This window comes from Sander vitreus, chromosome 10 (assembly GCF_031162955.1).
Source record: "Sander vitreus isolate 19-12246 chromosome 10, sanVit1, whole genome shotgun sequence".
NCBI lineage: Eukaryota > Metazoa > Chordata > Actinopteri > Perciformes > Percidae > Sander > Sander vitreus.
Window position 1 is genome coordinate 22348166 of NC_135864.1, and position 16192 is coordinate 22364357.

At 39.6% G+C, this 16192-nt stretch overlaps 2 protein-coding genes across 3 annotated transcripts in view; one reads left to right on the forward strand and one right to left on the reverse strand.

Annotated features, from left to right (window-relative positions):
* The window catches only part of ctnna1 (catenin (cadherin-associated protein), alpha 1), an 87961-nt gene that overhangs the window by 23045 nt on the left and 48724 nt on the right, over window positions 1–16192 (forward strand). The window lies entirely within an intron of this gene.
* lrrtm2 (leucine rich repeat transmembrane neuronal 2) lies at window positions 8369–14162 on the reverse strand. The gene is made up of 2 exons (XM_078260952.1): window positions 13335–14162; window positions 8369–12674 (listed from the first exon to the last, which is right to left on the reverse strand). Exons 1-2 carry the CDS (start codon window positions 13336–13338, stop codon window positions 11035–11037), a joined length of 1644 nt encoding a protein of 547 aa, XP_078117078.1. The 5' UTR covers window positions 13339–14162; the 3' UTR covers window positions 8369–11034.

The window sequence follows — 16192 nt, forward strand, 5'->3', positions numbered from 1 at the left end:
GGGTTTACTGTGCCAGAAATCATCTGTTCTTATAATATTTAATGTGTATGAGAGTGTGCGCCTGTACGGAGATATGAAAAACCTGATTTCTCTGTGTGCCATGTAAACATCATATCCCGAGATGATCAAAAACGGGATAAGCCTAATAACCGCAATATATGTCCATGTTAACACACATGATTCAAACAATTACATGCTAGCTTCGTCCGTGGGTTTAGCGATACTCGGCGTCCAGCAACCAGTTTATCTACAGATCGAGTCATAAAAATGAACATTCTGATGTTCTGCAGAACAGAGCTGCTGTCGGCTGCTGCTCCTGTGCACATTTATGCATTATCATTATATGCGTTGCATGTCTAACAGAAAAAAATGTGCGTACAGGATTACGGCTCTAAACCGGGCTGCTGCAAAAGACTCAGCCTACATGGCGCGCACACTACTGGGTGAGCTGGAGGTTGCCCCGTACATTTTATTTTTTTTAAACACTGCCTTTATTTTTGTTATGTTCTTTCTAGTTCTAATTTTGAACTTTCCAAGCTGTGACATTGATTGGATAAGTGACTGTACCCCTGGGTTAAACTGTTATCGGGGAAAGGACGGCTAACTTTAACATTTGGGAAATAAAAATGTGGCAAATGTCTAAATATATAGAACACATTATGGCATAGGCCAAGTGTCTCTTTCTCACAAGTTGTCATGACAGTTTGGCATGGCACGTGTGAGTGTAACTGTTTCTGCCACTTTTTATTAATAATGCATCTCTAGTTCCCAGCATCTGTCAGGGTTTTGTTTCACAGAAGAGAGTGATGCTAGGTTGCTTTGACATATTAAGCTACTGACCTTTTAAATTCCTTCAACTTGAAGTGATACATTATTATTTGGAGCTGCATGAAAAAGACTTGCCTGGCCACTGCAGTAGGACCCTTGCGTCCGCCTTCACTGGCCTTTTTTCTGTCTCTGAATATAGCTCCCACTCTGAGCTCCCACTCTGAGCTCGTTAGCATTTCCCATACACTTTGCTTTCTCCTCATTGAATCCTTTTTTCCGTTTTCTCCATTTTGGCAATCTTTCCCTTCCAGTCCCATTCTCTCTTGACAGCTCACTATTTTCACGACTTGCGCAATCTTTTTGCCTTGGGCAGCTATAGTGATTGGCAGAATTTAGCTTAACCCATATTCCTCTGTGCTTGCAAAAGTTGTCTCATTTTAAACACACTGCCTATCTGATCCTGTTATGAGCTATGTGTACGTGAATGGTTTGCGATGTGTTTAATGGCGTGTTATTATGGATGGAGATGAATTCTGAATCCAGAAGTGCCAAAGTGCCAAGTGTTTAAGTTTTAAGACACCGGTTTAAAATGAAAATGTAGTAGTGTGGACGTAGACCGAGTTACCTCTAATGGGGATAAAGTGGGCATTTTACATGCCCTTTTATTTGTGCTGCGACAAGTTTATAAAAGTTAGATATGGTGTCAATCCCACAGGCTAAGATAATGGTGTACATCCAGGGCTAGAAAACTAACTGACAATGTAGTGGAATATTCCAAAATGTTTTTTAACCCATTCTTTTGGGGGGGGGGAAAAAAAGGGGAAGAAGGTTCAAAGGGGCTAGGCCTAATGCAAGACCAGTGTGAAAGCAGTTCAATTTATCTAGTTGTAATCTCATCTAAATGCATATTTAAAACAAATTACACTCCCCACAATGTAACAGGGAAAAGATTTAGTGTCCCTAAGGCTTTTCGTATATTTACAGCCTCCATAAAACACTGGTCTGTCAGTAACAGCCTGTCAGGCAATGTTTCCCAGACCTGGCCCTTGATCTTTTGCTGGTGAATTCTAGGCTTTTTAATTGGCTTTGCTGGCAGGTAGATGAGATGCACCCCTTTCCACCACAACAGTTGAACAGAATAAAGAATGCCATGGTCTCACAAATGGATATTTTTGTGATGCTATGAATGAAGTCTAACTCCCCCCCTTCACAGTTGTATTGGTGAATGAACTTCCAAATCCATGGGAAACATGCTTGCTGTTGTTATAAGATTGTCTGTGGCTTTTGGTAATGGATGATTGTATTGGCAAAGTATATATGTTGTACAGATTGAGGCACAATGTGCTGTCACCACGTAAAGCTGCAGTACTGATTTTAAGTATGCAATTTGCCTTCCATCCTAAAACGCTGTCTGTTTTGGCCCTTGGGATTACTTAATTCCTCCAAATATCCCTTTTGTGCAAACATGGCAGATGTGATGCTGCAGAGGAGTCTAATTCATCTTGCATTCTTGTTTTGAATTGGAGTTTTATTACTTCTAAGGAGTGAGGAAAAGTAGTTTTGAAGGTTAAAAGGAAATCCTCCATTACACATCCCTGGTCGTCATATTCGTAGTTCAGGTATTTCTCCCGTGCACTTTATAACATAATGCTGGACATTTCTAGGATTGCAGCAAATGCAATTTCCTTGGCCGATTTGCGATTTGCGATTTTTCTTTTCAAAAAGTCTGACTTTCCGATTTTGGCCGATTTTCTTTCTAAGAACTATAATTGACAGCATACGCAAAATTATTTATGAATTGGTATCTGTTTACGAGAATGTAAAAGGTCCACTCCTGCGGCGAGGGGCGTTGGCCTGCCCCACACATACTGACGGCGCACGGTGCAAGAGGAGAAGGAAGGACCAAGAGACCCTGCACTGTTGGCAGTAGAGCCGGTCACTGCGATTACCCTGAGCAGCATTGATAAGAATGAAATAATATATTTTAATGTTTCTCACTTTCCCCCTATGGTCGGAATAAGTTGCTAAATTTGTTGCTAGTCTCTTTTCAGAAATAAAATCGCTAAAAGGCTATGAAAAGCCACTATATCTAGCAAGAAAGTCTTGCGGCACGTGCGTAAATTTGACTGGCTGATCAATCGGTGCAATTCTCTAGAATGTTTGTTTGTTTTACAATGGTCAGATATTTGAATTAGCCCCCATGTCACTTTTTCATAGTTGCGTTGGCCATCTTGCTAGATTGGACCTAGTAACATTTCCATAATGTTTACCACACATCTGAAGTCTAAATTGAATGCTGTCACATTAACATAAAGGCTACAGCACGCTCAAGGATAAACCTGTAATAACTGGGTTTTTTTGCCACTTAGGAGCTGCACGAAACGAGCTGTAAACACAAAATTGACATATCACCTTTAACTTGATACGGCGAACTTGTTAGCAGTCGCTTATTTACACATAGCACACATTGGGTTTTTAGAGCTTTGCTGATGGTGGTGAGAGTAAAACCTAAACCGTAAAGTTGTGGGCCTGAAAACAAAACAATGACATTCTATGAAGCCTTAATTGCAATTCATTGTTAATATAAAAAAAAAATATTCTAGTCACTTATTATATCTTATGAGATATTAAGTCTGCTCTTTGTCCCTCTTCTTAGAGCACTGTAATACATTTATTCTAATGCACAAAATCAACATGTTTATATTGACTATTACTGTACATTCTGAGTTTGTTTCTTAGTCAAATAAGTCTGTTAAGGTTTTCAAAAATGACAAGAAATCCAAATTATAATCTGATTGCAGGTGTGTTTAGCCTGGGAATGCCATTGGCTTGAAAGTGAAGTAGGTAGACTGAAGTGAATTGAGTTGTGATGACTGTCTCTGAATGGGAGGCAAACCACATCTATGCATGTTTTAACACATGCGCACACTAAGCTGTAGCAAGTCCCTTTGCTTTTATCAGACATCCCACTGACCTTGGCAACAGGAAATTACTGTTCACAACTCTGACAGTAAAGGAATTATATTCAATTTGATGACAATGGGGATAACTTTATATTATTAACCAAATATCACATTTTAACTCCTTTCTTTAAAAAAAAAAAAATTCTTTTCCTGCTTTCCTAACATGAGTACATTCAACACATACTCAAGATGTTTAATATTTATTTGTTATAGCATTTAACAATATCCAATTATCCATTACCTATATCCTGTTCAGGGAACTGGAACCTATCCAAGCATACATTCAGCGAGATGCAGTATACACCATAGACAGGTCCCCACTATATTACAGGGCTAAAACACATATACAGACAAACAGGTCTGGGCAGACAATCTAGTTCATGCCACGGTATGCGTTTGCAGTTCACCTGACCTGCATATCATTGAACTGAAGCCCCTTGGGGAGAACATGCAGATTCCACACAGAAAGTCCCAGTCTGTGTTTGGACAAGGTACCTTCTAGCTGTCAGAAAACAATTCAAACCACTAGTGTTTATTTGGCAGTTTGGGGAGGTATTCAGGGTAATGTATCTATTTGCTGTCATCCATTTGTTATGTACAGAAAACGTTTGTCTAGACTTGAAGTGGAGCTGTCAGAGCTGTTACTTAAAGCAAGTGCTTTCAGCACTGTATTTTATCACATTCTGAACCATTTGCTGATAATTTAAGATTATTGCTTTCCTGGGTAGTGGGCAGCAATGGTGGGATTGTCATCTGGAGTGCCTGGATTGTTCTCATTTAGCCTTTTTTTAGCTGAGCCAATTCATCACAAAGAGGGAAACAAGAACTAGAACAAATTTAAATAACTGGGGTATTTGACAGCAGACGTGAGTGAGCCACTGCCTGATGCCGTCAGAATGAACACATAGTCTTTATAGGTGATAGCAATGCTCTTCTACAATGGGTTCATTAGTTTTTGCTTTCAACTGTTAATGCTCAGAGGTTTGTTTGCTTAAAGGTCCTATGACATGCTGCTTTTTGGATTCTTTTATATACCTTAGTGGTCCCCTAATACTGTATCTGAAGTCTCTTTCCCGAAATTCAGCCTTGGTGCAGAATTACAGCCACTAGAGCCAGTCCCACAATGAGCTTTACTTAGGATGTGCCATTTCTGTCTGTAGCTTTAAATGCTATTGAGGAGGAGAGGGGGGGCAAGGTGGAGTGTGGGGGTGTGGCCTTGACCAACTGCCATGCTTTGCTTGTTTTCAAGCCATGATGTCTCTCTCTTTCTCATGGGCTGGCCAAATTGTCTGGGCGGGCAAAGCAGAGAAAGGGGAGGTGAACTTTCCAGATTGGCCAATCTGAGCTTTCATTTTCTCAAAGGCAGAGCAGGATACCCAGGGCTTGGTTTACGTCTTTCACCATTTCTAGCCACTGGGGGACCATAGGCAGGCTGGGGGAACTCATATTAATGTTAAAATAAACCTCATAAAGTGACATTTTCATGCCATGGGACCTTTTAATATCTACTCTCGCATTAATCTTTAAAGTTTTGTCAATATGTGGTTGCTTTAAAGACTGGAGTTTGTTTGATCCTGGGCTTAAAATCACACCTTTTGCATTACTTTTTAGGATAATCACAGCTGTATTTGCTGTATAGACAACTTTAATCATGTCTTTAATGCCTGATTGCTTCAAATTCTGTATAGTTTTCAAGAGTTGTTTTGTGTCTGGGTCTGTCGCTGACCTTGCTGCTGACTTTGCTCTTACCTCTGATGTAAGGAACGATTCATTTATTAAGAATGTTAAGATAAAAGACGTAGATGGTCAAAATGCTCTTTTTTTGTGTATGACGCGAAATTGGTGTTATCTCTAAAAGATTAATAGGAAAGTTTAGCATTTTGCAGTTAGTTGGTTTGCTCATCCCTCTATTGTTTGCACTTGGATCCCCCAATGATATGGTTGAGGATTGGCTTTAAATGTGTTAGCAATAAATATATTAGGGTGGTGCTGATGAGAGTCCAGATCAATATGTCCTTTCTAGTAAACATTTTCTAGCGTTACTGGAAGCCTTGTAACGAGTTTGTGAAGCATACATGGGCTGTCCTTGAGCCCTGCAGACTACTGATGCCATGTAGTCTGTCTCATCAGTTTAATGCCTCCCCCACCTGGGTACACTGCAGGTTAATTACTGAAGCTTGCTTTCTGTAGGCCTCATCAAAAAAGAGCAGGTAACATTGAAGTGGTTCTTACATTTGGATTGCCATGTCGGCTTACATTTCTCAATGTTTGCATCTTTTAAAACTCCAAACTGCTTGATACACAGTAAGTTGCCTTCAGATAAAGTTTACATATCAGTAAACCTGTCTACCTGAAATTGCCTACCTAAAGTTTTTTAATGGAAACCGTTCTACTTTCTTTTTTTGTTATGTGGACTTTCTGACAAATAGGAACAACTTGGATGAAAGATTTCTTGGTAGAGTTGTTGTTTTCATATATAATATCTATGAATTGTCTCATTTGTTAAAAAATGGCAACAGATATCTTACCTTGATTTACCGGATGACATGTGGGTGTTTCACTTCTTGCATACATCTATGTAAACACAAAATGTGTAAAAATAAATAATTCTTCCCACAAATGGGTGATGCAATTTTACTAATTTTGGCATGTGGAGAGATGACTTTGATCTTTACATTTTAACAACAGTTCACATTGTGAGTTGGTAAGATACATTTTATGATGTGGTCAAAAATGCTGGGCTTCTACGACATGTAGAATGGTGGATACCATGCAACTTCAATTTGTAAAACTGCTACATGGTATAATACGTAGACTTGTCTTAAACCAACAGGTATACAATGTGCTCAATTTGAAACCCAGAGTTGCATCTCTGCAGGTAGTTTCTGCCATGTCCACTTTGCTAGAGTATGAAACCAGCTTTTTAAAAATGAAATACAGGTTTAGTTATCATTTAATCTTGTATATATTGCCACATTACAAAAAATTTACTTCACTGGAGCATTAACTCACATATAGGCAATTAATGACTAAAAGGCACTAAATTCATAATATTAGATTTTATCTGAAGGTTCATGTGCCTGTGGCATTACTCAATGTTTATTCATTGCATGACAAACCTTACTATTGACGTAATGCTGACATGGAGAATCAGTTCTTGACTTTTTTCAATATAGTAATTTATCTATCAAAAATAAAAGTTTTACTCTTTAAAGGTCCAGTGTGTAACGTGTTTAGTTAGTCATTATCAAAATCTGTTGCCCGTTCACAAACCTTTTCATGAATATTTACCACCACCATCAATTCCAAGTATTCCTTTTGGCCTGAAATTTTACATTTGCGTTTGCGTGAACTGAGACGCTCCATATTCATGCGCCATCTTGAAATATGTTAGCCGGTAAGGGACATACTGCTCCACCTTTTGCATTTTTTGCTGTCGCATGATAAACCCACAGGTGCTGCTAATGCTGCTAATGGGTATCGTCGCTCCCCGGCAAGTTTGAAGAAGGAAACCTGGAGGACCACATGTAATCAAAATCTAAATTTCAGAAAGAGGAATCCTCTTCACCCAGAAAAAGAAAAAGGATATTGAAAAGAAAAAAAGGGTGAAGGCTACCGTAGCTGTAATACGTACTTTGAACTGCGTGGTGCGAGAGAGTTTATTGCGATATATGATCTCAACGCTAGATGGGAGAAATTCCTACATATTGGACCTTTACATATTGAGTTTTATCTAGCAATATGAAGAAATTACCTTGGGTTCTTGATAATTGTGTTGGGCATTTGTCGCTATTTCCTGACATTTAATAGACTAAATGATTAACCAATTAATTGAAAAAAAAAAAATAATTGAGAAAGTAATTGATAATGAAAACAATCGATAGTTTCAGCCTTCTTTTGAAGCTTCATACCAATGCATACCGGTAGACATAACCGTTACAGCATAGATTTTTCTGTATTGACAATTCTATTTAAATGCCCACATTCAGAAATGTTTTTACATCACTCTGCCTTAAAGCTGGGGTATTCAAGCTTCTTCAAATTGTGTACCCCAGAAACGTGTTTTACATAACATTATTAGAATTGTATTTAATTGACTTGTAAAGTAGATGATCTAATCATTATGTTGACATGCATTGACATCCTCAACCTTTTAGTGCTTTAAACCAAAAATGCTCTATAACAAAAGGTGACGCATTACAAGCTGCGCCAATGGTGGAAATGGTATAGATTTCCTGTCTCCTAATTTGTCCGTCTGAAGTTTTAGTGTCAATGTTCGGAAGATATGTAGCTTGTGAGAAATGAGTCCAATATTTACTTTGGCGACTTTGGGGCGAAAGAATCGGTCATAATCTGTGCCCATGTTCACTTCTCCTATTGAAGTGAATAGAGTCCTGCTGCTAGTCTCCTCAAGGGGCGGGGCAGTGGCGAAACCCATATGATTGTTTCATTTGACACATACTTCCAGAATTTACGCAATATACTGATGCATATCAACTTCACCAGTGGTTGGTTTTTGGTTTGGCAAAGGATTGCTAAAGATTTATACTGTATATTACAAACTGTAATAAAAGACCAAACCAAGTTGTGAGCATCCATCAGTTAGCCAACACTCTGTAAATTATAACCATTTTATTTAAAAAATATATGTTTTGAGGGGAAAATGTTTTTTTTTCTTCTTCAGTTTGGCACATCTTATCCACTATACAGATATGAAATTGTACATATTACAATACAAAAGGATAATGGGAAGAGAAAAGCATTCGTTTTGCACAAAGAGGTTGGGTTAGAGAGAGGGGATTGGTTCACTTTTTTTTTTTTATTTTTAGGCAGGGTGGGGACCAGAGCTAGAAGTTGACAAGAGGAAACAAAACAGTTTACAAAGAGCCAGAGTGCAAAGGATGCATATTTCTACAAATTTTGTGGATTTTCAATCACTTAGTACAACCGTAGTCTTAAACAGTGAAATGAACTTTATAGGACTTCCACATACATCCCCATTCTTGGTGTTATCAAGAATGAGGTCTCACCATAATGTTGGCTGAATGACATAAGATAAGAAATATTCAACTTAATTGACTTTTGAACATGCAAGACAGATTAGAAGGGCAGTAGTAAAAGCAGTGCGAAGCTGGAAGAAAACAAAATTAGAAAGTGGAGGTGTTTGACTTTGGAAATCGGTACGATCAGTGTATGCAATGTTTTTCTTTGAATTCAAATGTGAAGTGTAACAATTTTTGGTTTACACAAACACTTTGTTAGAATGTGTTGTAGGCACCCAATGACCATGTGTGCAGAGACATTAACACATTGACACAAGCATTCATTTAAAAGATTTTGACAGCCTCAATAAAGAGACGAAACCACACATGATACCTCCTGACTCCTGACCCTTTCTTTGCGCCCCTCCATCTTCCTATCACTTCCTTTAAATCCCTCTCTCTTTCACCCTGCCCCCACCACCAAACTGAACACAAAGAAGTGCGGAGCTGCGGCAGCAGCTTTAGTCTGATGCTAATGCACATCCTCTCCCTGCTGCATACAAATGTGTCCTGACCCAGGCTTGCTGTTTGCTTATCACTGGATCTCCATTTGCTTTCAGGCTATTGACTGCAGTTTCTTGACACTTGTGACTGCTAACCAAGGAACTGTTATAATATGTATTATTCATGTTAATCACATTTTTAATACTGTAAATGACAACATGGTATCCCTTACAAGAACAGTGTCAAAGTAAAAGGTCCAATGATGTTTTTATGTGGTGCGGAGGATGATTCTACTAGAACTATTTTTGATTGGCCGAACAAGCTAAATGTTGCTGGATCATTGGTGTGGGTGACAGAATATTAGATTATTTTTTTGCCTTGCTTTAATTGGTTCAATCTTGAGCCTGTCACTCCTGATTAGTGTGTAAGCACTAAAGAGCCTGGGCTACTGGGAAAAGGTTTTATTTTCAGAATGAAAATGCTCTCCTTTCTGGCATTTGCGCTGGTCATTACCCTTTTACTTGCTACCCTCACACCTCTCACTAGCTCGTCTCTATATATTGATCCTAGTATATTATAGCAAATCGCCGAACTGTTCTTACTAGATTAAGATGTTGAAAATATTATGGTCACAGTGTGTATGGCATTTGAGGGCTAGAGAATCCATGTACAGGTCATTAAACATTTAAAGGTCTGATCATTTCGTTCTTGATTTCCAAGATCATCCATGTGTTTTTGCTAAGCAGTTTAGTATATTAAAGATTAACCACAGATGAACAATGCTTAGTGTTAACCACAGGTTGAGAATTTATTTTGGGTGGTTGGCCCTTGTGGGCGGGAGCTCCAACATCCAACAAGCTGCAAAACAGCATTGCATTTACGAGCTGAAGCCCGATCAAAGAAGCCATTTTCCCAGTATACATAATTGAACGTAAACACACCATTTCGGCAGTCTTTTCAAACAGTACACACTTGTAGTTGCATTTCCACACAGAATACATTTTGGAAGAAAACCAAATATAAACAAAACAATCCCTTTTTGGCAAAGGGCAGCCGTTTTTTGGGGTGGGCTGCCCAAATAAACTATGTAAACAGGAAAAGCTGTGAGGCCTTTGATCTGATGGAAGATTATAGCCTTGCCTAATTGACTCATGTCTGATTTTGGTAAATGTAATATTTGTTTGTACTGAATAGGATTTCAGGGTTCTTCTCTCCTCGATTTATTTTTAAGATAATGACTAATTTTTTTAGTTATTTGATTTTGGACTTTGTGCCCTTTAATGTGTACCAGTTATTTTAAATCTATAAAACAAAAAAACTTTGATAATTGATCCAATTAATTTGCCCTAGTAATTGAGTGAGTGGCTTACATTGCCTGTGGTGCAGTTAACAAACATGATCTTAAATATTTACTTTTTAAAAGAAATAAGACATAAATCACATTTTTCCACTTAATGTATTCCGTTAGCAGAGGGCCATTTGGCTAAGTATTTTTTCTGTGCTGCAGAATATAGAGACAATGTGGAGACAAATCTCACAGTTTACAATTTTCTTTTTTTAAAATGATTGCCCCTGCCTGATATGAACAACCTTGCATTCATAGAAAAATAAATTTATGACTATCTCTACGTCATCCCTAAACTGTCATGTCCAACCTGTGTCATTGTAGCATTCAACATTTCTCACGTAATCTCAAATCTTACTTGTAGAAATTATGCTTTTTACATAAACTGGAAAAAATAAAATAAAAAAAGCAAACCCTGTATCATCTGAAATGGTCAAATGGCAAACCATATGCTCTAGGAATAAATAAGAGTTCATACTTCACACTCTTTGTAAGGCAGTTGCTGACACTTGCACTGCCCATAGCCGTTTATAATCACGAGTGCCCCTTCTTCATGGCTGGGCTCATACTCATTATAGGGTACCTGTGTAGCTAGATCTGCCATAGGCTGCCGCTGCTGGGTCCTCATCTGTCTGCGGTTCTGAATAGCCGAACAGTGGCGTATCCGGCGCAAGGTGGGAGGGCAGCACTTCCGTGAGATGTACACAACGAAAATGATGAAAAAGAATGAAAATAGAAGGGTCATAGTTCCAATGATAACCCTATGAGTCATAACAGTGTTGTCCATTGCAGAGAAGTCCTCTGTTACAGCTGCCTCTTCCAATGTAGCAGTAGTTGCTTGAGCAGTACGTGGTGGTGTTGTTGTAGTTGTGGTAGTGACTGTGGTAAAGCTCACAAAATCCTCTGCGTAGTCCTGTGTGGGGGTTGGCTGCATAATTCCAAACAAGGAGCTTGTGATCTCTGCAGCTAAAGTAGCGTCTGTGGTAGTACTAATGGTCTGAACAACCGGCGCTGAAAAATTCTGGCAAAGCTGGAATCCATAAACGGCATCAAGTATCTCCTCACCTTGGGCATATTCAGGACTATGGCAGAGAATGGAATGTTCCCACCTTCCCTTGAAGGTGCTTAGCCAAGTGGCCAGAGAGCAAATCCTTTTGGTACATTCCCAAAAGTTGCTAGACAGCCCAATGGTACCCAGAGACTGCCACATATCCATGACTTGGGGATCCAGACTGCTTAGTTTGTTGTTATCCAGCAGCAAAATCTTTAAATTTGGCAGCGTTTGAAACACATCAGATGTCAGGACACGAATTTCATTTCCTGTGAGGTCCAGCTTCTCTAAAGTGGTCCAGGTCCACTCCATGCCACATGTTAAGTTGCTGATTTTATTCCACTGCAAATAAAGAAACTGGAGGGCAACAAGGCGAGGGAAATGGGCCAAGTTGATCTTGGTCAGCTGATTGTGCTCCAAGTGGAGCTCTTTAAGCTTAATGAGCCCAGCAAATCCATTCCGGGCCAGACTCCGTAAACGATTGCTGCTTAGGCCCAGATATTCCAGGCTGCGGCAGTCCCAGAATGCCCGAACAGGTGTGGTGCGAAGTAAATTGGAGCGGAGGTGGAGTATCTGGAGCTTCCTCAGTCCATGAAACAGTTCTGGTTCCAATGCAGTCATCTGATTGAAGGACAGGTCCAGTATCTGGAGATTGATGAGGTGGATGAAGGTTGTGTTGGGCAACTTGGTGATACGATTGGAGCTCAGATTGAGGTCCTTCAGCTTGTAGAGCCCTTGAAAGGCGTCCTCTTGTACGGTTGTGATCTGGTTGTGGTCTAGATGTAGCCATGTGAGCTGGCTGAAGCCATAAAATTGATCAGGGCTGAGCTCAGTGATGCTATTGTGGCGTAGTGACAACCCCAGGGCCCCCTTGTCCACACCATCTGGGGGTGCCTGAAGCCCCTGGGTGTCGCAGTAGAACTGCAGGTCCTCACAGCGACATTTTTGAGGGCAGGTTGTGCACGATGCAGGAGGCAGCAGACACACTAGGAGCATGCTGATCACACACAGACACACAGCCGCTGGTGCAGGTCCCACCAATGGCCACCTTGAATGGAAACCTGGGTGGATTCAAAGATAACAAAATGAACTGTGGGGTGGGAAAGCTTATCTCTGCAGAGCACTTATTACTAATTCATGGTGACGATTGTTCTTTTTGTGTGTGCTTTTCCATACATCTACCAGTTTAGATATTTTACATTGACAACTTTCACAATGTACGTAAACATGATTTCTGTGAGCTTAGGTTTATTGGAGGTCTAATTTACTTGGGCATTTAATGATCAATGACATACATGAGCTGGACTTTGTTTCCACACCCTTGCTATTTATATTTAGAATATTTTGTTCACATCTTGTTCTCCGTAATTTGGCTTAAATACACATTTTTTGCTGAATACTGTCATTTATCAAGTATTGCTGTATGTTTCTTCTTTATTTAGCTGCTAAAATATGCTGCTGTTCTTTTTGAATTCTTAGTTGTTTTTTTTTAAGTGATTGAGTTTTTTCCCTTAAGTCTTCTTCATCACTTAAGAGGTCTGCAAAACCGTACAAATGGTTTTTATAATGTATATATTCCCAACTTGTGTCGGTGAAGTAGAAAGAAATGGACATTTGCAGCAAATACACTAGGCAGAATGGCTTTTAGTCCTTAGCCTCCCTCGCTCCTACTTGTATTCCCTATTCATGTCCAGACCTGCCATGTAAAGGGACTAACTTACCCATTCTTTTGTGCACATCGGAGGCTGCATTCAACTGTCCTTTTCCGCAGACTCTTGAAGCAACCAGATGGAAGAAAAATCCAAAGGGAAAAAACCCTTTTGAGTAAGCACAAAAGGAATCAGCCTCTTTGGAAATAAAGCAATTCTGAACCCACCCAATTGAAATAAAATATGAAATTCCATGTCCCAAGATGATGGTTATTCCTGTTATTTTGCTTAGAGTCCTTTTAAAATCCAAGCTCAAAGAAAGGGTTGAATCTTTTTCTTCATCCCACGAATCCTTGAAATAAATATTTATATATATATTTTTTTTTTAAGTTGATCAGTTGCATCCAGAACGACTCCGGTGAACAGACCCCCCCCCCCCTCCTTTCCTTTTCTTCTTTTTTTTTTTTTTACCCTTTTGTTTCCCTTCCACCGCAATGATGTCAGCTCAGATGGTTAATTGAAGATCAAGCTTTCCTCTTTCATGGCTGTGGTTTTCCAACCCTAACTTGTTGATGGCAGCCAAAGATCCTGCTTCCGAAGCCGGCTCAGTCTCAGCATAGCCTCTGCAGAGCTGTGAGCGGAGCCCTCGTCTGCTAGCTGAGACGCAGAGAGAGAGAAAAAAGCAGAGCAGGGAGTCAGGGAGTCAGGGATGTTATTCTGTGCTTTTTGTTGCAGCCACTCACTGCTACAGAGTGGTGGCAGTCTGGCGTCGATCATCACTACTGTTTCTCTCTCTCTTTTTCTCGCCCACACTCACAAACCCCCTCTCACTCTCTTGCTCAGTCACTTGCTCTCTGCCTCATACACACTGCTTGTGCACCTCAGTCTTCCTCCACCTCCCTCTTGCATCCCCACTTCCCTCCCACTGGCTCGTCACCATCAGAATATTGATATCTTGAACGTGTTGCGGCAGCTTGCTGTTGAAATTAACCACAGCTGTAAATCTCAGCCTTGCCTTGCTGCTGTTCTGCATGCGCTGTGTATGAATATATACCGGAGACATTACAAAAATAACACAACAAAGCAGAAGCATAGTTTGTAACATTGTGGCTAAAGGCAACATGAGCATGGATGAGCAAAGATGTGCTGCATTCCCATATCTCAGTACAGGAGTGAGTATGCTATAGCAATGCTAACATAAGTTATATTCATCATTTACATATCCTAAGTGCAGTTCTGGCATGTAGTGTATGGCCTACTGCTCTGAAGTTAAATTAAGCTAGCTTTAAACATATAATAGACAAGGCTGAATACTTGATGATGTGAACCACAAGGTAATATAAAAAAACTAAAATGCTGTGAAAATGTTTAACATTTAGCAAATGCATTTTATTTGTGGTTTTGCTCAAAGAAGACTACATTTCAGCACCATTCAGAGTGCTAAAGAGAATGAGATGTCTGTAGTTCAGTGCATGAAAATGCTGACTTTTCCTTAATTATTTAATGTGGGTCGAGATGAGTGTGGGGGTAATTTCTTGAACTAGATATAAGACACAATATGAAGCACAGATACTGTTTCTTAAACTTTGGCACTTTAACATCTTCTATTTCACTCAAGCATCTTTTACTTAAACATGATTGCTGTAGCCCATCACACCCCTCCCTGCTTTATACAGTACGTGTATATTACTTTGATTACCTTACTGTGATATATTTGATATTAATATATTTGATATTAATGAAAGCAAGTAATTACATTCCCACTCTGTTTTGGCAGTAGATGAAAATGAAAGAGTAACTGAAACACAAGTCAAATTTGAATGTGTATTGTTACTAAATGTATACTTCCTAATTCATTTCATTACATAATTTTTGGGTCATAACAAAACATGCATCTAGCTGTGACTTTCCAGGTCACTTGACCAGCATGCTGCTGTCATTCTCCACATTTATTGTGCGAGACTACATCTCCCCTCTGGGACTTTTCTGGAGAATGTGAGAGTGGAAAACACGGGGAGAAATTCTTAAATCTCAGGGGGCATAATGGATATTCCCTCTATTTTATGTGTGCTAGCTTCCTGTTTGGAATTCAAGATGTTTAAAAAAGCATTTTTAAAATAAAAAATGTTAAAATATAAATAGACGTTCAACTTGAAAATGAACTTGCTGAAATATCAAAAAAACAATATGCTATAACTCGGATCATTTGACACTTGGGGCAAACTTTATTTCCATTGGATTTTTCCATAATCCAACGGACTAGTGGTTTTGTAGAAAAGGATGTTCCTAAATCTGTCCTAAAGGAGATGGATAGAGACTCACTTGAGTATCATAAAAGATGCCTCAGAGAAACTTCCTCCATAATAAGCACCTGAAGAAGTGCTTTAGAAACCTCTGGCGTGGAAATGAAATATAGGCTAGGCACTGCATCCAACCAGCACAAAATCACGGGGGATTAGTGCCGTTGAAGCTCCCCGGCCCCTAACTATTTACACAACCCCCCAATGGTCAAAGGGCAGTGGGATATGGGGCAGGTCAATGCCACCACCATCAATGGTGTTATGTTGCTGTGGATTTGAGCATTATAAGGGGAAGGAACAGCCAACAGTTCAAGTGGTTCTTTGCCTTTTCTCCGTTGCCCCTTTCTGTCCATTTCATTTTTCTCTGATTTTATTATTCTCCAGTATCTGTCCATCTCTCTCTCGCTCTCCATCTCCATCCTTCCTGAAAGTTTTAGATTTTCCACATTTTGCTTTAGCAGTTTGCAGAATGTGTTGGAACATCTCTCTGCTCTCAGTGGGGACCAGTAGTTAGGGCTTTGACTTGCTGTGTAGTGCTTAGCTGTGTGACTACTGCCAATGTTGTTGCAATATTACACAGCCATGTGTAGTAAATTGTAACCTTTTAATCAACACACCTTGCTCATTGAA